The sequence below is a fragment of the Neofelis nebulosa genome, chromosome 14 (assembly GCF_028018385.1).
Source record: "Neofelis nebulosa isolate mNeoNeb1 chromosome 14, mNeoNeb1.pri, whole genome shotgun sequence".
In the NCBI taxonomy this organism is placed as follows: Eukaryota; Metazoa; Chordata; class Mammalia; order Carnivora; family Felidae; genus Neofelis; species Neofelis nebulosa.
In genome coordinates, this window is record NC_080795.1 from 1,996,908 (window position 1) to 2,021,033 (window position 24,126).

Below are 24,126 nucleotides of genomic sequence, written 5' to 3' on the forward strand. Positions count from 1 at the left end.
AAGTCAGAAAACAATTGGGTAAAAATTACTATTATGTCACAGTTATAGCATGGAAATCTGAGCCCTGTTATGACATTTAAATTTGTAGCAAAAGGTGTAATCTTCATGACCACACATAGGAGGAATATGCTGGTTTTGTCAGATTTCTAGAACAAGAACTACTACATGTATCAGGTTTTGTGGTGGCTCTTGCTAAAGCAAAAATGAATAGAGTATTCTCTGCCTTTGAGGAACTCACATACTAATGTGTGACAGAAACAAATACCTCTATAAATGTGAGTAGTTTTATAACAGAAAAATACAAAAACACGAGTCAGGTAGGTAAAACCTCGGTACCGCTAACCAGGACAGGGGCAGTGGTGTAGTCAGGGGGTGTGATGCAGAGGGGAGAGAACAATACAAGTTAACTCCCACTCACAGTGAACCTGAAAACACACATTCAAAACTCATCAAGAAACCGAAGGCTAAGAAAGACAACAAGTATAATTGTGACACAGAGGATGCGTGTAAAATTAGGAAAAAATACTACGGCCAAAGGGTGCTTTACACGACGAAGCAAACCAGCAAGTTGAAAATGAAGGGATGCAAAGAAATACACCCTTCTGTTACTTTCAAAACAGCTGGTGCTGCAAAATTAATCCTAGACCAGTTGGAGTCTGGGGGAAAAAAGAAAAAATCAAGGCGGGGGAGGGGGGAAATGACGAAAGTTTTCTAAAACATTAGTGCCGATGAAGGAAGAGAAAAGCCAAGATCTACCGAGAAGATACTATCGTGATTTTGTATACATCTATTCACATAGCTTCAAAACCTAAGAAACTAAAAATGATAGAATTCAATGATGCAATCATACTAGAAACTGGTAGATCAAGCAGGAACACATTGGTAAGTATGTAATTTAACAAAGTTAAGTAACACGCCCTAATAGACACTTACAAAATCAAGATTGCATGCAGTGGATGAAGAGTATCTACTATTCTTAAATACACAGAAAGCCATCTCCAAAAACGACTTTAAAGAATGAATACAAATGAAACATTCTCTGTTGACAATACAGTGGGTCTGGAAATAAACTAAAAGATTTTGAAATTTTTACGGATTTGGAAAAAGAAAAGCATCTTGAAATTAAACATTCGAGAAATGTCATAATGGCAGTTGACAAAATATTTTGAAATAAATGACAATGAGAATAATACTAAAGTAAGTAAAAGGAAGAATAAAAGCAGGAAAGAGAATAACGAAATATAAAATCAAGAAACAAAGAAAAGAACAAACAGTTCTTTGGCAGATCCAATGCAATAGGGAAACTCCTAGCAAAACTAACCAAGACAGAAAGAGAAAAGGCGTTAAGTAAGTAATGTTAGCAACATAAAGGAGCCATAACCAGGTGGACCAGACATGTAAAAAGAACCACGATGGCATATTAAAATCAGTGTTTTGAATGTATTTGAACCTAGCTGGCACAAATAATTTTGTGTGGTTTGAGCTGGTGAAACAAATAGCTACTCAATAAATTGAAACAGTGATTGAGAATCCCCCGCCCCAGTGAAAAGGGGAGCCATGATTTGACTCATGACAAACGGAGTCTGTGAAATGGCAAAACAGTTCCCATAACGGACGTTAGTAAAATTAGAATATAAATACAGATTTTGAATGAGTGAATAATATTGCTACCATGTCATGGAGTCACTGGTTTCCCCTCATTACCCGTGATTTCTGTCTTATTCTCACTGAGCTTCTAATGGACTGCCCATAAATTTCAGCAGCGCACGTCCTGTCCCATAGGACTTCAATGACTCGGGGAGCTCTTCTTGTGGCTCTGCTTTGCATCATTGTGTCTGTGGGCATGTACAGTTCCATCAGCTGGCCTGCAGCCTGGCTGGGGTGGCCCCCCATAGCCCCCACAGCCACCCTCCCCCTGCAAAGCCCAGCGTAGTGCTTCCCCCAGAAGTGTGAGATCAAATGGAAGGCTGAGAGGATGCACGGCCATCACCTCTTGCCCCACAGAGACCAGTAGTCATGAGCTATGACCTTACAGAGTCAGTCCCGGCTGCCTGCAGCCCCAGTTGGCACACTGACGTGGTCAAGGGCAGACAGGCAGAGAGCTTCTCCTCCCTCTGTTGTGCCACAGCTCAGGTTTCAGCCTTCCAAATATAAGGTGTTCCCGGGGGTCCCAGAGCACACCCACCTTCCCTGCAGAGTGCTCTTGGCCTGAGGCACTCAGTCCCTCCTGGATCACTACCATTCTTTCCGTGTGTGTTTTCTCAGGAAACCTGAAAACACGTTTATTTCAAAAGAACAAATTGGGGAAAATAGGTGAGTGACTATTTCGTGGCTGTGTTAACACTTTTACTCTAACTTTTAGGTTTGTTTCAGATGGAATAAGTTGTGGGCATTGTTTGTAGTTGGATATCTAGTTTTTCTTGCTTTTCCAAACAAATATACACATTGCATTTTCTAGCTTATTGTAGTATATTTGATTACGGTTTTGTGTAAACTTTTTCTTATCGGATATTTATTACACAGTAAATTATGTTGCTTTGCAAAATATATATATATATATATATGGAAAAAAAGAAAAGAAGTCCCATGTGATTAATGTCCTCTCTTCCCCTGTCACTGTTCTAAAGTGTCACTGGTGCTTGTTTACAGGGAGAAGAATGGCGTCAGTTCCTTCCATTGGTTGCCTGCTGGCCAGAAATCAGTATTATCGAAGTAAGTTAGTATCATCCCTAGAGGATACTCCTAGAGAATGTGATTTAAGGTGATGTTTGTGGGATGTTATTAACCTATGTGTCAGGTCCTGGTCAGAATTTAAGGAACAAGACTGGATGACTGTTTGTGACAGTGAGGAAAATGGGAATAGAACTCATTCTAGACTTCTCTCGAATCAATATTGTCAAGGTTTATCTCTTTGTTTTAACTCTGTTATATTATATCACATTGATGCAACCATTAACTCTTAAAATAAGTGAAAATAAGTGCATATTTCATAATTGCTTTAATTTCATGTATCGTACACTTGATAGGATACATTAAAAGCTGATAATTTTACATAAATAAAATACTGTTTATTCCTGAGAAAAGAAGGGATAGCATGACTCTGCTTGAAGGATTTTTTAAATTTCCATATTCTGCTATGGATAATAGGTCAGCTTCTATTTGGCCAGTTTGATTTTTACTGATCTACCCATCTGTGAATATTCATAGCTGAATAGAAAATTGTAGCTTATTAAAGAAAATTCAGAAATTCCATAGAATGAAATGATCATTTCAGGAACAAATGATCATTTATTGAAAATATGTCCACTAGTAGAAAATTCTTATTTCAATGATTGTAGATGAAAGTTGGAGAGGCCTATTGATTTATTCTTTTTCAAAATGTTTAAACTATGCCCATTTATTTAATGTTATTATATCCATAGAAGTTATTTTTATATTCTGATCTTTTAAAAGACTTATAGGTTTAAAATACAAGTACCATAAAACAAATAAAATGTTTAGTCTTTAAAAATAATTCCTTGGGGCGCCTGGGTGGCGCAGTCGGTTAAGCGTCCGACTTCAGCCAGGTCACGATCTCGCGGTCCGTGAGTTCGAGCCCCGCGTCGGGCTCTGGGCTGATGGCTCGGAGCCTGGAGCCTGTTTCCAATTCTGTGTCTCCCTCTCTCTCTGCCCCTCCCCCGTTCATGCTCTGTCTCTCTCTGTCCCAAAAATAAATAAAAAACGTTGGAAAAAAAATTTAAAAAAAAATAAATAAAAAAAAATAAAAATAATTCCTTTGGGGTACCTGGGTAGCTCAGTAGGTTAAGTGTCTAGCTTCTTCAGCTCAGGTCATGATGTTGCAGTTCATTAGTTCAAGCCCCGCGTCAGGCTCTGTGCTGGCAGCTCAAAGCCTGGAGTCTGCTTTGGATTCTGTCTTCCTCTCTGCCACTCCCCTGCTCACGCTCTGTCTCTCTCTCAAAAGTAAACGTTAAAAAAATTAAAAATAATTCCTTTATTTCTGAAAATCTACCTGTGTAGAATATTTAGATATGTAATATTTGTAGGATATTTAAATATGTAATATTTCTAATGTAGAATATTTCCAATATTTATTCTTAATTTTATACTAACATATTGATGACTTTTATATTAAAAATTTTTTTTAATGTTTATTTATTTTTGACAGAGACAGAGACAAAGCAATGGGGGGGGGGGCGGCAGAGAGAGAGGGAGACACAGAATCTGAAGCAGGCTCCAGGCTCTGAGCCGTCAGCACAGAGCCCGACACGGGGCTCGAACTCACAGACTGCGAGATCATGACCTGAGCCGAAGTCGGACGCTCAACCGACTGAGCCACCCAGGCGCCCCAAATGCTGACTTTTATATTTTAAATGCTACATCTATATCTATGGAGGGATTGAGAGACAGAGTTATCCACCATAGAAAGGAATATACCTTATTAATAGAAAATGTAAGAGCATGCTATGAGTCCATTGGTCTTCCCAGTAGCTCCCTTCCAGGCTTGGTCTGGTGTAGGCATGACCCATGGAAATCAACCAGAACTTGCCCTCCAGAAAATCACGAAGAAATCCGGGGAAATTCGCAAGGGAAAAAGACAAGGATAGCTTGACCATGTCTTAAGAGAGCAGAAGGACTCAGATAATGCAGCTAAAGCAGAAGGCAACTAATGAGAAAAAGCCTATGCAGACAAAAGACAAATGATGACTCTTTGGAAAACCTGGGTGCTATGCCAGCTAGGCATATCGCAAGCTCTATGGTCAAAATTTTCTGGCACAAACAGTCACATGTTATGGCATATCCTTACGAAACTATCTTACACTTAAAAAAAAAAAAGTAATACACCTTTTTCTGGAAGGCTTTTTGACTCATTGACAATTTAATCAATTTTAATTCATGAACTCATGATCCAGAGTAAATTATTTCAAAACATGCTGCTTTGCTACTTCAGAGTCTATGCATAAACAATATATCTGTGTTTGCCAATTCTTTCTTTGTTTACTGATTGTTTCCTACAGAGGCCAGCATTTCTTCAGTTAGCTCTTTAAGTGGCTCTGATTCTGTTAACGTCATACCTGATGACAAATCCCAACAAGGTATTTGATTTATTTCTTATCAGCATCATCCTCATGATTTTCCTTTGTTTTTAATCTTTCAAATGTGTTTGGTAAGGAGATAATATGACCTCTATTTGATAGAGTTACCAAAAGTGGCAGAATCCGACTGGTGGTTTAAATCCTTTTTCCATTCTGAACCGGAGCTTTCAGATGTAAGAAGAAAAGATCTGTCTGCCAGTAGGTACGTTTTAGGTTTTGTTTGTTTGTTTTCTGATAAACGTTTTGTATTTGCTCTTACATGAAACAATATAAATGTAGGTGGTAATTATGATGTTAACCAATCAAGATAAAGCATAGTTGTTTCTTGAGAGTGGTGAAGGCTTCACTCTAAAGCATACTTGAGGCATTGAGACGGATAAGACATTTGCCCCCACCCCCCCCATTTTGTTAACCCTCAGCCAAATCACCAGTACTCTTTCTAATACTGTCACTAAAGAGAAATTGAAAAGCCATGTGCCAACTTTTACCATGGTTTAGGGAAAATAGATTGGGAATCAGAGGCAAGGTTCTAAATTTGTTTCTCCGATACCTTCAGGAAACAAATAACAATTATCTACTCCAGTGAAAAGGAAACATGGCTCCCTGGAGAAACAGTTGGTTCCAGACAGGAAAGGACAAGGAAAAAAAATGAGCCTGGCCCATCCTATGGTGTGAAAGAGAAAGAAAGGCTCAAAACATGACGTAGTATGTCAAAATGACACAGGAACCAATTGGCCAAATCTGGGACAATTTATTACATCCAAGGATTATCCATGGATGCTAAAATAAATGGAGACCAGTATGAAAAATCAGGTCTTCTCAGAGTGTCTCCCCCAAAATACTTATTAATTACAAAGAGGAAAATTAGTAAATTTCCAATGGAGAAAACTATCAGATACAACCTTAACAAAGCAAACAGAAAAACAATGATTTAATTGCTGTCCTAGACAACCTGCTTTAGTCCCACTGCTGGTTTTGATTGGCCTCTGTGTGGCACCAATTTCTAAATAGGAGATTGAGTTGGTGGGTTTGCGTTCAAGTGTTTCTACACATTTTGAACCCTAACACACTGAGTAGTATAGTTTTTATTCTAAAGGGTTCTAAGATACTTATTTTTTTAGACGCTTGACTATGACTAGCTACTAGACAGAATAAAAAGAGTAAATTATAATGGATTTCATGGGTCCTAATGTTAATATATAAAGATTTTGATGAATATGATAAATTTGAAATAGAATCAATTATATATTGACACACTTAAAAATCAAAGACAGAGAAATCAAATGAGCCTGCTTGTTGAAAACATGTATTTTTTACTCTCTTTACCAAGTATATTAATTTGAATTAACTAGGTAACTTTCATTTATTTTTCCACTTTACTTTGACTACGAAGACAATGTAATGTACGGGTAAGCATTTCTCAGCTCTTTGTGTGTAGCAATTCAGTGAAGTCCGTCCTAATATCTCACCACTTTACGCAGCTCTCATAGTTGATTCTGACGATCCAGAAGATCCTGCCTGCTGAGCTGTTGTATCTGTGAAGCACACCTTTCAGTACTAAGCTATTCCAGGTGACTTTCCTTCATTATAGGAAGACAGAAACCTGCTGGAGTTCCCATTTCCCAGACAGGATCTGCAGACACCCAGACAGTGAAAGTTTAGGCAGTTTCCTCAAAACAGAGACGACTGTGCAAGTGGCATCAGCAACGTGGAGACTATCGAGAAGCGTGGCTTTGAAAAGTAACGAGTCTTCAAATGTAGTGACTTATATGAAATAAACTTTTCCTTACCCATGTGATTTTTCAAAGAGTGTTTAAAAGTTGTTATTTTCAATTTTCCAAAAAATTCTTAGACTCTTTATATGTCTGTCAAATTATTATGTCTTAAAAGTGAAGCATTGTGCCTAACGATGGTCGGAAGGGCGTTGTACTCACAAATGTAGAGAACAGTTGCAAAACTGTACTTTTAATCACAAACATTGGAAATAGAAAACACACCCATAGATACATCACCTGTTACAAATAGATTGTTGCAGGGCGCCTGGGTGGTTCGGGAGGTTAAGCGTCCAACTCTTGATTTTGGCTCAGATTATGATCTCATGATTTGTGTGATCGAGCCCCACATCGGGTTCTATGCTGTCAGTACAGAGATTCTCTCTCTATCTGCCTCTCAAAATAAATAAATAAACATTAAACATTTTTGAAAAATATATCACTGTATATATAACTAATTGGTTATTGTGTAGACTTTAAATTTCATAATTTTAAATAATATTTAACAATATGGAAAATCATGATAGAAAGTTGAGTAAAAAAGGAGGATAATTTATATGTGATATGATTTTAGTTGTTAGAAATGTACATATTCATAATAATAGTTTCAAAGGAAATACACCAAAATGGTAACAGTGGGTGTTTCTGGAGATGGGATTATAGGTGATTTTCATTTTTTTCTTTATATTTTTCTGTGTCTTCAAATTTTCTAATATGATAAGTTTTGTGTCTAATTAGAAAATAATGAGTGACTGGTCACATTTCATGAATATGAATATTTCCTACATCGGCTAGAATAGTCCCTACTTTCCTCAATATGGGGTAGATAATAGCAACAGTTGCAGTTGAAAAGTTTCTGTATACTGCTTGTAAATATTTTTCAATGTGAAATGTGAGGCTTCAGAAATTTGGGGTGGTTTGGGGCGCCTGGGTGGCTCAGTTGGTTAAGCTTCTGACTTCGGCTCAGGTCATGATCTGGCGGTTCGTGAGTCTGAGCCCCGTGTCGGCCTCTGTGCTGACAGCTCAGAGTCTGGAACCTGTTTCAGATTCTGTGTCTCCCTCTCTCTCTGCCCCTCCCCCGCTCATGCTCTGTCTCTGCTCCATCTCTCTCTCAAAATGAATAAACGTTAAAAAAAATTAAAAAAAAAAAGAAATTCGGGGTGGTGAATTCACTAAGAGGTCAATGTCACTAGTGTTATGTGACTATCGTTGCATTAAACACCCTGTAGAGCACACATGGTTTTTGGTAAAACTGTCTTGCTGCCCAACTGTGTTAACCTGAGAAAAAATATCAGGACTGACCATTTACTGTGCTGGAGACAACTGAACAATTTTTCCTACTCTTTCCAAATGGGACATGCATTCCTTCAATTTTGTGTGTCTCTATCACTTTGCTGTCAATGAAGGGACTTCATATGTCACTTTGGCCCAGTAGCACCTCATTATTTACACATTACTGCTTTTCTGGTGTTGCCCGCCTATGCATTTTATGTATTTGTAGAGACTAATGACATGTCTGGGCTCTGTATTTCATTTGGCTTTACTGTAAAATTAAATTACAGGGATTGAAGACTAAGTGTTTTTTTCCTAAAGTTAGAGAAAAATGTGATGAGACTAACATGGTAAATTGTGGGAGGTTTTGTTTTTACTTTAAGATTATCAACAAATTCTTTTTTTCTTGGACACTTGGTATATGTGTGAATAGATTCCTTGTTTAGGTTACTCGATGAATTTCCTCAAATATGTTATCAAGTTGACATTTGCTTTGTTCACCAAGAAATATAATGTTCATTAAATTACATTTTGCCTATGCATTTGTATATTTTGAATGTGTCAAAATTACTGCTTTTATATTAGTTTGACCGGTGTTACTGCTGCTGAAAGTTGTTATTGTTTAAAGTAGTTGGATTTTACACAATATTTTAGTCAAATATATTATAATGAGCATATATAGTTATTAAGCATTTTAGAGTGGCTAATAATGCACATATATATGTGAGAATGGATGGGTAGAGAGATAGAAAGAGAGGGAGATAGACAGGGATCCTAAAAAATAAATATATGAGGAATCTTTCAGAAAAGTGACATTAAAATGAATTAAAAGATGATTAAAGATTGAAAGAATTCTTATGTGCTATCCCAGGGTTTCTACAAAATGAGAATGATATAAATAAAGAGAACAAAACATCTTCCAGTTAATTGCTTCTAATGTAATTTTCCTACAATTCAGACACTTTGAGGCTGTGTTTGAAAAGTACTTCACACATAGATCTCAGTATAGCTGTGTTATTTTAGTTAAAACACCTCCTGCCTGGCTTTGCTGCCTAATGGTTAGATAATAAATAGTGAGGGCTAAATATATTTTAAGAGTGTCATAACTCCCTATAACTTGAGATGTGCTATGACCATTCTAATTTAATATTATGAAATGTTATTTGACTTGGCTGTATTAAATGCAACCAGGTTTTGGCAATTTTTGCTCAGGTTCTGTGAAATTATGTTACGATTCCAGTAATTTGTTGAGATATGATTTTGATAGCAGATTCCCAGTTATTGACCCTGTATCTTCTACAGATAAAACCACCAAGAGCCAATTCATCAATTCTTACTAGAGTTAAAGACCTCTAGCTGGATTTTAAACCTACTTGGTGCTTCATACATTATGAAGAAGCTTGGGTCGTAAGGAACAAAGTTCAAGAATTCCATTTGCCTATTAAAAAGGGATGATGGAAAAATAATTGTCTAAGTTGAATGGAGTAGCTAAACTTCTAGTTTAGATTTTATTTTTTATAATTTTTGGATCTACCCACTTATTTGCTTTCCCACTGGCATTACCCAAACCCAGACTTTTATCATTTCTCCCAAGGAAAAGGGCCATGACATCCTTTGGTCTACCTGCAGTCTTTGTTAGGTCTCTTCAATTGAATGTCCTCTACAGATCGGTCACAATCATCTAACAAAACACAGATCTGCAATACTCTTCTGCGAATACACATTAACACTAGCTTGCCCACGGTGTTCAATAATTCCATTATGTTCAGGGTAAAGTCACGACTCACACAACACCTGCCCCTCCCACACACACACGGTATCCTAACCCATGAAGATCTGATCTCCATAGCAAGTCTCATATCTCGCTCCCCAAAGCTTCCTGTGTTCCAGCTACATCAGATTTCTTTCAGTTTCTCACATACGTCAGCTTCTCTCTTGCCACAGGGTCTTTCTCCAGCCTCTTCTCTCAGCTTGGACTCTACTCATCTTTTAAATAGGGGCTCAAAGCTCTTCCTCAGAGAAAATGTCTCCAATCCACTTAAGAGATTAGATTTTTCATTATAAGCTTTCATAGCCTCTATTTCTCTCCTCACTAGCTTTATTCTCACTTATAATGGTACATTTGTTTGTCGAGTTGTTTGTTTTCCCCACTGCACGATAAACTACACCAGGGCAAGGACCATGTTTGCTCTGCTCAACATTTTATACCCAGCTTCTGACATTTCAGCAAATATGGGTCAAATGGATGACAATGGTTCTTGAGCGAGGGCTGGCCCCTCTGTCAAGAAGTGTTACATTTTGGCAAAGAAAAGCAAGCGCTAAATCAAAAAAGACAGTGTTTTCCAACAGTGGCCAGCTCTGCAAAGGAAATGAAGTGCTTGTGTTGGAGAGTGACAGAGGGAGGACAAGAGGCTGAGGGAAGGTTGCCCCAACCGGGGTGTTAGGAAAGCCTCACCAAGAAGCAGGCGTGGGACTGAATCCTGAAAGAGAGGAAGCAGCTCATTGGGGAAAAGCACTCCAGGCAGAAAAAATAGTGCAATTTACCACGCTCTACATAGTATATCTAGTCTCCTGTTACACTGTTTTCAAGAGATTGCTGCTTTAGAAGAATTTGGTATTTTCTAGGTGGGGGTCAAATTGTCTACTGTGTTTCTTGCCAGAAAAAACTGGGATGAGGAGTGGTCTGGTCAGGGTTGGAGTTACAGACTTTTTTCTTAAAGTCCTTCAGGGCGACCTATGCATTATCGAAACATCACCCTGCACAAGCAGCATGCATGTAAAGTCACCGGGCATCTGTGAATGCCTTCAGTCCTGTGGGACCGGCCACATGAGCCTCTCCAGGGCCTGAAATAATTTCCTAAACCAACAAGGGAAGTTTTATCCCGTCATTTTCTTCCCACCTCTCTTACCAAATGGATAAACAAATTGCTATTATTTTAAAGATTCTTTTCTGGTTTCATTTCAAAAATTATCTTCTTATAATTACTTCATACAAAAAAGAAAACAAACTAGTCAAAGAGAGTGCTACACAGTTACTTTCCTTCCTCAACAGTTTAGAAAGAATGCATTTCAACTGGGGTGTCTGAAAAATGTCCTCCTGTTACAGTATAATGATTTGATTTCCAAAAGGTGGAAGGGGAAAAAAGTATGGTATCTTTCTCATACAGTGCTCTCAACAACTTTCATTTAGCCTTTTAATGCATTCTAATTAAATGCATTATAACCAAATATGTATTTCATCTATTCAGGAAAAATGATTTGCATTTTTTGTTATAGTTTTTTTTTAATTTTTTTAATGTTTATTTATTTTTGAGACAGAGAGAGACAGAGCATGAACGGGGGAGGGGCAGAGAGAGAGGGAGACACAGAATCCGAAGCAGGCTCCAGACTCCGAGCTGTCAGCACAGAGCCCAACGCAGGGCTCGAACTCACGGACCGTGAGATCATGACCTGAACCAAAGTTGGATGCTTAACTGACTGAGCCACCCAGGCACCCCATGTTATAGTTTTATCTAAATAGGTCAGATACAAAAGTTTTGTTCTGCCCTTTTTAATTAGATAGATTGAAAATCATTTGTATCCAGGTTGTAAACCCAGAATATATTAAATCACTTGCACTATTGTAATTATTTGATTAACAGCCAACAGGAATGTGAGCTTCATAAATATTTTATCCTTTTTACATGCCTAGCAGAGGTTTTCAGATTAATGAATGAATAGTTACTGGAACTATGATTTATACGTCAACTAACAAAGTTAGGATTTTGAAATTACGGCAAAGAGGGGCCAACATTTTATTTTCAAATAAACTGCTTTGAAAATGTTTATGCAATCTTAAAAAGTGCATCTCGAGAGCAATCCATCTTTGAATTTCAAGCTACGTTTTACCATGAAGAGAGAAGACGGACAAAGCTCACCAACTAAACCGATAATGTTGCATTTTCTTAAGTCATCCTAGATGGATTTCACGTACCCGTTTATTTTCTGTTACTGCCAATACTGCTTAATATTCTGGAAGGAGGCCCGATTATTCTCTCTATTGCTCAGAAAGCATCCTTGCAGCTTCCTCACGTCTGGCTGACATTCTGTGCAGTCCCTGAGGTAGCAGCACATTTGAGTCTGCTTGATGGAAGTTACAGGAGCTCAATCTGTCCCGCGTTCTGGACTCCAGCAGCAGGACCCCACGCTGAAAGCCAAGCGGGCTTCATTCAAAGCAGCAGTGGAGGGCTGGGATGGAAATCTGGGCAACGTGGAGGTGAATTAACTTCTCTTGTATAGATCCTCAACACCTTAACCAGTCTCGAACTGGCAAATTAACGCCAACTCAACCAACAAGGCTTTTCCTTTTGAAAACCGCCTGGTACCCCTATTCCACACTCCTTGTCCTTTCAAAATTGTAGAAAATATTAAATTTCACGTCAAATCTGTCTCTAGCTAATTATTCTAATTTGTTATTTACAGTGCTCAGGTGAAGCACTTTGTGTTTCTCCAAATGGCAATGATAACTTGCCTGATGCCGAGGAATTAAAACGGCAGGGCCAGGGAGAAAGCCTGGAGGGGTGTTTCAACAGTGCAACGACTCTGCAAGAGCCTTGGCGGCTGCCGACACCGAGAGCTGCAAAGCCGCTGCCTGAACGTCTCAACCTTCCGAGGGCCTGAGAACTGCGCGGGGAGTTTGATAAAACGCAGACACCAAAGCTCCTTTTCCAAAGCTCCTTTTCCAGCTCTTTTCCAGATCGACGGTCCTGGTCTAAAGCTGAGTCCTAGCAATCTCATTTAAAAAAAAATTTTTTTTTAATGTTTTTATTTATTTTTGAGACAGAGAGAGGCAGAGCATGAGCAGGGGAGGGGCAGAGAGAGAGGGAGACACAGAATCCGAAGCAGGCTCCAGGCTCTGAGCCATCAGCACAGAGCCCGATGCAGGGCTCAAAGTCACAGACTGTGAGATCATGACCTGAGCCGAAGTGGGACGCTTAACCGACTGAGCCACCCAGGTGCCCCAGCAATCTCATTTTTTAATTAGGGCTCCTGGTAAACTGTACCTGCTATGTAGGGTTGGGCTTTCTTAGACTTGCAGAAACGGCAACCCTCCCTCCACCCAAACCCGGGGAGCAAGGCTTTGGTTTGCTGTGGTTGTAATTTCAGATGTGAAGAACTCAGCTGGCCCGAGACAGCATGGGAGTAATGCTTGACACAAAAGCAGGCAAGGTGACAAAGGGTTAGGGACGAACGTGCGTAATCAAAGGTTGAAGGAGGAGCGGGAGTTCGGAAGGACCTTCTACCTTTGCAGGTAGTGTTCTTCTACATCCTCAGATGTTAAGGGTGACAGAAACCTGCTAACTTGTTCTGAAGGTGAGCTTCTTGTTTTTCACTTCTTAAGTCATTCCTTAGCTGTGTTAGAGATCCACGCAATCTGCAAGAATGATGCTTCTTCTAATTTATCCCCCTGCACTCCTGTGACATGAAACACCTACTGTGCGTCTCTGCTCTTCATCGTTGCCCTGTGATTCTATGCTGGCACTATGGCTGTCAAGACAAATAGAGAAAAAAACCGGCTCGTGTCACTTCAGTTTCAAAAATAGCAGTACATGAATTAAATCATTAGAGGCTAAGAGACTTCCAGACATTGGGGATGTGTGCTGACTTTGCTAAGCAAATTCCGGTGGCAGTGTTTGTTTTATTCATTCATTCGCTGTGATCATTTATCGTCTGAAGGCCCCTTGTCAGGTACTCACTGGACTCCAGTCTCCCGAAAGCTCATTTCACATGAACTTTGAAGTTGGAATGGAAGTTTGCAGATTGTGGAATGGCGAAAGGGAAGACTAGTATGACTGAGGTGAAAAATAACCACTGAGGCTTTCAACTTGAAGAAAGTGGAACATAGGGGCGTCCAGGGAGGGGCTCGGTCCGTGAAGCACTGACTCTTGATTTCAGCTCAGGTCATGATCTCACGGTTCCTGAGTTCGAGCCGGCGTTGTGCTCTGTGCTGAAAGCAGGGAGTCAGCTTAAGATCCTCTCTGTCTCTCTGCACCCCTCTCAAACATAAATAAATAAACTTAAATGATAAATTAGTGGAAACAATTTAAAAACTTTATAGAATTCGAAAATAATGCTTCAGTACTAAGAATTACACAAGTGATAGGCCTGTTATGAGAATCAGTTAAACCCTGTGGTTTCCCTGCTTGTGTGGTCTCAAGAGGTTACTTTGCTTGGTCAGGGATGAGGAGGAGAGCACTGTGTGTGTGTGTGTGTGTGTGTGTGTGTGTGTGTGTGTGTGAGAAGATGTGTAACAACAACCCAATAGTGACTGTGAGGCTTTACAGACTGCGTCACCCAGGCGCCCCAGGATGGGTCATTCTTAAACAACTGTACTTGTGCATTTACTGTATTAAGTGCATCACACTGTTCTAGGTAACTGGGGTACTTCAGGAGACGATGACACAGGATTCTTGCCTGTCAAGAGTTTGCAACAATCACAAACTGAGGCGTGCTTTTTGTGAAAGAATAATTTATTTAGAATAAGTAGTATGTGCATATACTATACGTTCCAAATGAAAGAGACAAGAATTGATAAGTACGTATCTCCTTTGATTTACCCCACCCCCCAGTTCCCATTGTTTGAGGAAACAGTTGTCACCAGCTTCTCCTTTGGGCTTGGAACAGGATTTTAGATACTTCATAAAAATAGCAAAAGAGGGGAGCCTGGGCGGTTGAGTTGGTTGGGCATCGACTGTTGATTTTGGCTGGGACCATGATCCCAGGGGTGTGGAATTGAGGCCCACCTCGAGGATCAGTGTGGAGTCTGCTTAAGATTTCTCTTTCTCTGCCCCTTCCCCACTAGCTCCAGCTCTCTCTCTCTCTCTCTCTCTCTCTCTCTCTCTCTCTCTCTCAAATAAAAAAAAATAAAAATTACATAAGAGATATAGATAGGGATGTACACAAGGACATGGAGATTTTTCGTGGTAGCATGCTGCCCACCAAACCATTCTGTACTTCTTATTTTGACTTGACATAGATAAGAACTTTCCATATGGATCCTATTAGAGACACTTCATTGTTTTAATGGCTCTTTTTTTTTCAATAATCTTATAATGCATTTTTTAGTTTTTTTCCATCTTTTATTATTACCAAAATGTTTATTCAGTTTTTAGTGTTTATTTATTAATTTTCAGAGACAGAGAGAGAGAGGGGGAGCATGGCCCCCTCTCCCCCATACACGCATGCCCGTGAGCAGGGGAGGGGCAGAGAGAGAAGGAGCAGGCTTCCAAGCAGGGTCCTCTCTGTCAGTGCAGAGCCTGCAAGGGGGCTCGAGATCATGACCTGAGCCAGAAGCAGAAGTCCTGGCTCAACCTACTGACCCGACCAGGCGCTCCCGTTAAATGCATTTTAATTCATTTCATTTCATGCACAATTATTAGCCTGCAGAAACAATTATTAGTCTGTACTTAGAAGTGAAATTCCCTGATCAGAGTTAATGTCGATTTTTAGTAGGCAGTCCCCAAATTCTCAATATAAAAGTTTTACCAATTCACACTCCCTGTAGTAATTAATACGTGCAAGGGTCTGATGCAAGGTGTAATCAAATGTAGATCATTTGTCTGGTTATTATTTACCATAACTTTATAATTCATATGAATATTTTGAAGGTCTAGTTTGCCCTCAGTTTTTCTTTAACTATTCATTTTTTTTTTTTAATTTTTTTTTTCAATGTTTTTTATTTATTTTTGGGACAGAGAGAGACAGAGCATGAACGGGGGAGGGGCAGAGAGAGAGGGAGACACAGAATCGGAAACAGGCTCCAGGCTCCGAGCCATCAGCCCAGAGCCTGACGCGGGGCTCGAACTCACGGACCGTGAGATCGTGACCTGGCTGAAGTCGGACGCTTAACCGACTGCGCCACCCAGGCGCCCCTTTAACTATTCATTTTGAAGTAATTCTAGATCACAGAAAGTTACAAAAATAGTACAGAGAGGTTACGTATAACCCTCACCCAGTTTCCTCCAATGATCATATCTTATATAATTATACAACATCAAAAGAAGGAATTTCATATTGATATAAGGTATGTTCATCGTCCTATCCCATTCTATCACATGTAGATTTGTGTTACCACCCCACCATCAAGGATACAGAACTATTCCATCACCAAGAATTGCTTTCCTGCTACCCATACTCCTCCTTAACCCCTGGCAACAACTAACCTGTTTCCATCTCTAGAATTTTGTCATTTAGAGAATTATATTCAGTGGAATCATACAGTATGATTGCGATATAAGCTTTTATGACTGGGTGTTTGTTTGTTTGTTTGTTTTCACTCAGCACCATTGCTTTCAGATTCATTCAAGTTGCTGCAAGTGTCAATAGCTCGTTCCTTAATGCTGAGCAGTGTTCCGGGCTACAAATGTACCACTGTGTCTCGCTATTCACCATCGAAGAGCCTCTTTCCAGGTGGGGTTATTATAAATAAACTGTAAAGAACATCAGTGTCCATGTTTTTGTGTGACATAACTTTTCATTTCTCTACAATAACTGTTCAGGTGCCATTGCTGGGCCATATGGTAGTGGTTGGTTTTATAAAAAACTCAAAAACTCTTTTCCAAAGTGGCCGTACCCTTGTACGTTTCCACGGGCATGCATGAGTGATTCAGTGTTTCTACATCCTCCTGCAAATTTGATGCTATAGCTTTGTTGTTATTCTCGTTGTTTTGATAAGTCTGTAGTGATACCTAATTTTTGTTCTACCTCTCAGTCATTATTGAGAAAACTCAAGAGGACACCTAGGTCACCCACCTTCTCCTCTCCTTCTATGCCTCCATTGAGTCAAATGTTAGATCTTTTGTTACAGTCCAACAGATCCTTGAGATTCTGTCCAATTTTTAGTCTATTTTCTCCCTGCTGTTCATGAAAGGTGGTTTCTATTATTCTATTTTCAAGTCCATTGATGTTTTTCTCCGTGTCTCCCGTCCTACTATTGAGCTCACGGTTGAGCTTTTAGTTTTGCTTATTGTATCTTTCAGTTCTAAAATTTTCATTTCAAACTTCTTGGTCTCTGTGCTGAGACTGTTTTTCTTTTTTAAATTTGTTTCAAGCATGTTTGTAATTTATCACCGACGCATTTCTATAATGATTGCTTTGAAATCCTTGGCAAATAATTTCAACATCTGTTTCACCTTGGTGTTGGCATCTGTTGGCTTTTTTTTTTTTTTTCTCAGTCATTTTGGGATCTTCTTGGTTCTTGGTATGACAAGTGACTTTCAGTTGAACCCTGGGCATTTTACACATTACATTATGAGATTCTGGGTCTTGTTTCCATCTTATGGTTTAGCAGACTCCAAGGGGCGGTGGTAGGGTATTACCTCATCACCGCCAGGAGTAGGTGGGGATCCAGGCTGTCCCCTAGGCTTTGTTGGCACCTTGTCACTGCATAGAGTCCACAGTCCTGTCTCCACCTGACGTCCACTGACCACCCCAGTGAGGAGCAAGAGAGGCCCCTTGTTACTGCTGAATGAGGTTGGAAGTATGGGTCCCCTCCTGGCCTCCCCTGACACCAGCAGAAGATTTATTAAGAGCCTGTGGGGATGACAGTCTATTTGGGAGGTCATCCTCGGGACTTGACCATTGGTTGGCCCACGAGCTGGACCCTGGGCACTTGGAGGCTCCCCCCCAACCTTCCATGGTCTGGGAATTTGCCTTCCATTTGCATCTCCATCCCCCAGAAACTTCCCCAAGGACACAGCCACAGTGACGTGGTGTTGAGGCCATCCGGACAGTATACCTGACTGAGCCCACTTAAGGCTTTGTATATAAACTTTGAAGGTGTGGCCACTGGGTGTGGACATCTACTAGCCTTGCAGCCATTAAGACAAGCCTCAGATGTGAGTTCCCTTTGCTCATTGAAACTGCCACCTACCCATCTGGAGTGGTTGGCTTCTTTCTCCTGTCTGTCCCTGCCCTGCGGACAAGGGTTAGGGAAACTCCTGAGAGCTTGTGAACAAACGATTGCCGAGCCAGCCAGGACATGGATGAAAGGGGTCGTGGGGAAGAGGTATCCATGGGGAGTTCCTAAGTTGACCAGTGACTTCTGTGTGGGGAGGGATGACCCATAGGTAGATGCTTCTGAAGTGTTGTGTGAATATAGGGGCGCCCTGAAAATGCCAGACGGTTTAGTGCACTTGTTGGCAGAGCTTTATAGAGCACACCGTGGTGAAGAAGGGAAACACGTGCCTGCCACAGTGGGCTGGCCTCTCCCATGAGCCCTTCCACTGGCCACTGATGCCCAGCTAGAGGCTGAAGCTCAGGTTAGAAAGTTGGAGGAGCTCATGGGGCACCTGGGTGGCTCAGTCGGTTAAGTGTCTGACTTCGGCTCAGGTCATGATCTTGCGGTCCGTGAGTTCGAGCCCCGCGTCGGGCCCTGTGCTGACAGCTCGGAGCCTGGAGCCCGCTTCGGATTCTGTGTCTCCCTCTCTCTCTGCCCCTTCCCTGCTTGTGCTCTGGCTATCTCTGTCTCTCAAAAATAAATAAATGTAAAAAAAAAAAATTAAAGAAAGTTGAAGGAGCTCAGGTTAGACAGGGATGTGCGTGTGTCCCAGCTCGCTTCGGGGTAACAAGCTGGGAGGGGTAAGACCTTCACATGCCATTCTGCAAAGCTAAGAGGGCACAACCCGAGGATTAAGGTCTGAGCACTTGTAACAAAGCCGGATTGGGACGCTAAGCAGTGGAGTCCCTGGGAAAATGAGGGGAACAAAGAGGATGTTGTGATGAAGAAATGGACAAAATGTTTCATGCTGTCTGACCCTTTGTTCAAAAGAAAACTTTAAAAAATTTTTTTTTTTTTTTCAATGTTTTTTATTTATTTTTGGGACAGAGAGAGACAGAGCATGAACGGGGGAGGGGCAGAGAGAGAGGGAGACACAGAATCGGAAACAGGCTCCAGGCTCCGAGCCATCAGCCCAGACCCTGATGCGGGGCTCGAACTCACGGACCGCGAGATCGTGACCTGGCTGAAGTCGGACGCTTAACCGACTGCGCCACCCAGGCGCCCCAAGAAAACTTTAAATAGCAATTACCTCAAAGCTCCTAGGAGGAAAGGACTTCTTTCTCTGTCTTTTAAGGTTGTAAATCTTACCATGACTTTGAAATGTAAACACTCTAAAAGATAACCAAAGCACAGTGCACAGAGTTAAGAGGGACAAAACGAAGGAAAAGAAGAAAGAAAAATAATTTTAATATCAAAGGTACGCTGGTGCGAATTTAGAACTTGAATTTCTTTTTGTTAAAAGAACAAAGTTGTCTTAGATTATTGGCCTGCTATTTAATAAAAAATAACGAGTACCTGGGTGGCTCAGTAGGTTAAGCGTCTGACTTCAGGTCATAATCTCATGGTCTGTGAGTTCGAGCCCCAGAGCCTGGAGCCTGCTTCGGACTCTGTGTCTCCCTCTCTCTCTCCCCTTCCCCTGCTCTCTCTGTCTCTCTCTCTCAAATAAATAAACATTAAAAAATAGCAAGGTTTTTATTGCTGTTGTTTTACCTTTAATGTACTCTGCCTAGAAAAGATTCTATGTTTTGTTTTATTAGGTCTTTGATTACTCAAGAGAGCTGGGTTTTCTTGCTTAAAAGAGCTATTTTCTACACCTATGTAATTTTTGTACATGTTAAATTTTATGGGAAGCATTGCCAAATAAGAAGTGATGATAAACTTTTTTTAGGGTTTGTTTATATAAAATTCCTAAAAATCTGATATGTCTTGGTATCATGCTATCACTCATAAATTTAAAATCTATGTCACAGAAATAAATTCCCTTGTCAGTTGCTTTATAATAAACTTGCATCATATCTTAAACCATAACCATTTTTGAGCCCTTTGCCATTTGCTGACACTTACTGATTTACTCCCATGTTTTGACAGAAAGTGTTCCTGCAAAAGCTTTATTTTTCAGATAAGGACTTGGGCAAGTTTCTGATATATCTAAGATCACTTTCTTTCTCACACAGGAGAGACGATAATAAACTTTTCAAGTGCTTCCCCAAAGCTACCTGTGCATCCCCAGAACATGTCATTAGTTGGTAACCCGAGAGCTGTCCCCTTTCTCCTTCCCCACATCAGTAAAATGGGCCCATTCCATCAATGTGAGGATACCCTCCTGATGCAGGACTCCCAGCACACTTTGCTGAAACATCTGTGAAGGGGAGATTGGGTGGTGAACCCACAGAAAACTCAAGGCTCAGGCATCACTTCAAGGTTTTGGGAGTCCTTGGTTGGGTAAGACTCACAGTGTTCCAGAAGCTGTGTTTGATAAGATACGAGCCTACCCAAGCTCTAAAAATGTGAAGGAGATCCAAGCCTTTTGGGGGGAATTAGGGGTTCAGAGGACTTTAATTTCTTACCCTTTCTTGTGCCCCCATTCCTTACACCACCTGGTAAAGAAAGAGCACACATGGGACTAGGGATAGAGCAGCAAGCCACCTTTGAGAAGACAAAAATACTAGTGAAGCGAATTAAAGCCCTGGGCATCTCCCAAGCAAGCTACCATGAGAGTTAGATGTGCCCATGACTCTGGAAGGTGTGGGTCTGGCACTGTGGCTCGGACCAGAGAAGGGAGAGTGCCCCTAGGATTTTGGTCCCAGCTCCGGAAGGTGGGAGGAGCCTGACAGACCCCTATTGAGTGACAGCTCCTAGCAGTGTGCACAGTGCTGCTTCAGGTGGAGACTCTCAGGAAGGAAGGAGCCACAGCAGCCAGTGGACTGAATGAACTCAGAGTGGTTCGTCTGGTGTTCCCTTTGCACTGACGGTTGGGCTGCTCTAAAAAGATTAACCCTCCAACTGGGACAATAAAAAGCCAAGGGGTAGATGAGGATACGTAAGCCCTTAGGAGTTCAAGACCATCTGGTCCATCTACAAGAACCTGAGGCAGCCCTCACTGTTTTGCACATCTTGGCCCAGAAGGCTCTGACACTCCCTGGCAATCAAAAAGCTGATGTCCTAGCTTGGGTACAGCCTTAGCAACTGGCCCTTCAGGTTGGGTGCTTAGAAAGTGGCCACCTCGGTGCCCCGCTGAGATGGTGTGTTGGCCAGCATGATGATTTGCCCTTGAAGTCTAGTGACCTGGTTAAGGCAGTGACACTATGTCCTGTGTGTTTTAAATTTTTTTTTTTTTCCAACGTTTTTTATTTATTTTTGGGACAGAGAGAGACAGAGCATGAACGGGGGAGGGGCAGAGAGAGAGGGAGACACAGAATCGGAAACAGGCTCCAGGCTCCGAGCCATCAGCCCAGAGCCTGATGCGGGGCTCGAACTCACGGACCGTGAGATCGTGACCTGGCTGAAGTCGGACGCTTAACCGACTGCGCCACCCAGGCGCCCCTGTCCTGTGTGTTTTAGATAATGCCCAATGCAACTGCCAATGGAGACTGGGGCCGTCCCCCAGAGATCCCCACTGGGCAGCGATCGACGAATTGATTATACTCGCCCCCTCCCTCCAAGTGAGGGTTCTGAATATGCCTTGGTTTGCATGGACACTGCATCAGGCCTAACCCAAGCTTCCTCCTGTCAATGTGTAAACCGGGCCACCACCATGAGGGGATTAGAGAAGCTGGGTTACATATGGATACTCTCCTGGAATAGACAGTGATTGGAGGGTCACATTTCAGAGGCCATGATTTGCAAAATGGGGCAAAAGAACATGGCGTTCAATGGAAGCTCCATCTCACCTAGACCTATAAGCAACAGAGTTGGTAAAAAAGAAAAAGAAAATACTAAAGTAGCAGATTAAATTGCTCACATGTCAAACCACCTTGGCTGGGAGGACTGAAGTATGGTCCCAAGCTTTAGTACATTCGAACGATCAGCCAGTGAGGACTGTTGCTCCCTGTGACAGATTGGGACCTCTGCTGAAGCACCCAACACCAAAAAGGTAGAGCAAAGGAAACAGCCACTGCCCCCGCTCTCACAACATGCTATGCTGCTGAGAACACCAAGCCCCATCACGCCTGGGAGAGGAGCTGCCTACTAGAATTGAGAGCGGGTACATTGGTTTGCATCCTCGGATGAGGGGAAACCACTCAGTCTCCACTGGGATCCCATTGTCCTACCGCAAGCTGGACCTGTTGAAATGCACTCCCTCTGGAATGGAACACACACCATTTAAAGGGGGGAGAGGGTGCACATCCTGGTCTGACACACCCACTTTTGGTCCATCCCCTAACCCTGGGCAGTGCTGCCTCCCCAACATACATGGAATGCACAGCCTGGTCACATTCCAAAATCTGCCAACCTCCCTCTCCTCGAGGCCAGATGGGCACATTCTGTTTTCCACTAGTTTATTGTTTGGTTGCCATCTTTTTTCCCTGCGTTGGCCTGGAGGGTGTCATAACATATATAGAAGCCCTTGCTAAATTTACCCAGCAAGTCTTTTTTTTTTTTTTTAATGTTTATTTATTTATTTTGAGAGAGAGAGAGAAAGAGAGAGAGAGAGAGAGAGAGAGAGAGAGAGAGAGAGAGAGAGCATACATGTGCACAAGCGAATGAGGCAGGGTAGAGAGAGGGGGAGAGACAGAATCCCAAGCAGGCTCCGCTGAGCCTGATGCAAGCCTCGATCTCAAGACGCTGAGATCGTGACCTGAGCCAAAATCAAGAGTTGGATGCTTAAACGACAGAGCCACCAAGCACCCCTCATCCAGCAAGCCTTGAATGATAATAATAAAACCTGTCCTTACTGAACACTGAAATGTTTCTGATAAAAAGAGCTGTCCTCCAAAATAGGATGGCTTTGGACCTTATAACTGTCTCAAGGGGACACTTGCATTGTTACCCAAACAGAATGCTATGTGTTCATACCCAGGAGGCCGCTAATGGGTCAGGGGTAGAGTGTTAGGGGAGGTCATCAAGAGGACATGGCTGCTGTTTGACCTGTGAGCTGAACTGGGCTCCCCACTCCCTCCCATCTTTGGAATGCATGTTCTCTTTGCCTTCCCAACTCCCAGAGGCTGCTTCAAGGACACAGCCTTGAGATGGTGACGTAGCACTGAGAGCTGGAAGGTAACGTGACCGGGCCCAATCAAGGACTCCATATAAACTAAAAATGTGACAGGTGGCCTCAGAGATCTTACCTTGCACAGCCCAGGACAATCCTTGTACAGCGTTCCCTTGCTTATGGAACCTGCTCCCTCCCCATCTGCCCCATCTGGAAGCCTGCTTCTTCCTTTCTCTCTCTGCCCCAAATAAGGAGGCCAGTTTCAAATCACAGCCGGGAAGCTCCCAGGAGCATGGGAACCGTCACATTCCGGCTCTGCACTGGGACACCTTCTCCCCCACCAGTGCTGGGGATTGGGGTGCCCACTACTGCCTGGCAAGGGTGGGAGTCCAAGCCCCCACTCACCTTTGCTGGCAGGGAGGGAAGCAGGGCCATGGTTTCTCTGGGGTGCTGGCTGCAGCACAGGGAATATTCTCAAAAGTACTCGTCTGGCTAGCATGCCCCTTTCCTGGCCTTTTGACTGGACTCCGCAGGCTTTCCTTGGGCTTTTACTTTTGTCTGCTCTTTTTTGATTTGGTCTGGTTCTGTTGCCCATTCGGGTTTCCTGGTTGCTGGCTTCTCCAGGATGCAGTGTGAGACATACGAAGGGAAAATAAGCCCGGGAACCTCACCACCACATTCTTTCTTGGATCCAAGGACCTTGACCCTTCCTCTTTAGAGATTTCTTGTATCTGCTCAGCATGTAATGTCCATCCCATCTTCTCAAGCCAATTTTCCCACCTTGCTCATTTCTGTAGACATATTCTTTGTATTTTCTTTTCTTATTTCTTTCTATGAGGTTCTAAATCTTGTCTCACCCCCCTTTTCCCCCAAAATGGTGCTATTTCATTGCAGTTGCATTAACTTTCAATATTAACTGAGAAGAGAATTTTCATTTTTATTAAACTAATTATTTTCCCCCAAGGTCAGTGTGTCTTTCCATGGCCCATGACCTCATTTGTGTCTCTCTCTAGTGTTTCA

At 41.9% G+C, this 24,126-nt stretch overlaps 2 protein-coding genes across 3 annotated transcripts; both read left to right on the top strand.

The window, feature by feature from the left end:
* The first annotated feature begins 690 nt into the window (after positions 1–690).
* PPDPFL (pancreatic progenitor cell differentiation and proliferation factor like) lies at positions 691–8,675 on the top strand. 2 transcript variants are annotated; one of them, XM_058699064.1, is made up of 5 exons: positions 691–2,313; positions 2,650–2,712; positions 5,016–5,093; positions 5,196–5,295; positions 6,685–8,675. In XM_058699064.1, the coding sequence occupies exons 2-5, from the start codon at positions 2,658–2,660 to the stop codon at positions 6,869–6,871; spliced, it is 420 nt and encodes a 139-aa protein (XP_058555047.1). In that variant the 5' UTR covers positions 691–2,313; positions 2,650–2,657; the 3' UTR covers positions 6,872–8,675. The 2 variants fall into 2 exon arrangements, with proteins under 2 accessions (XP_058555047.1, XP_058555048.1); XM_058699065.1 differs by having other exon boundaries at positions 702–2,313; positions 6,575–6,886.
* Positions 4,328–5,006, top strand: LOC131494633 (small EDRK-rich factor 1-like). Its single transcript, XM_058699066.1, is given in 2 exon segments — positions 4,328–4,594; positions 4,596–5,006. Coding segments are annotated over 2 exon segments (237 nt in total). The 5' UTR covers positions 4,328–4,463; the 3' UTR covers positions 4,702–5,006.
* Positions 8,676–24,126: the final 15,451 nt, after the last annotated feature.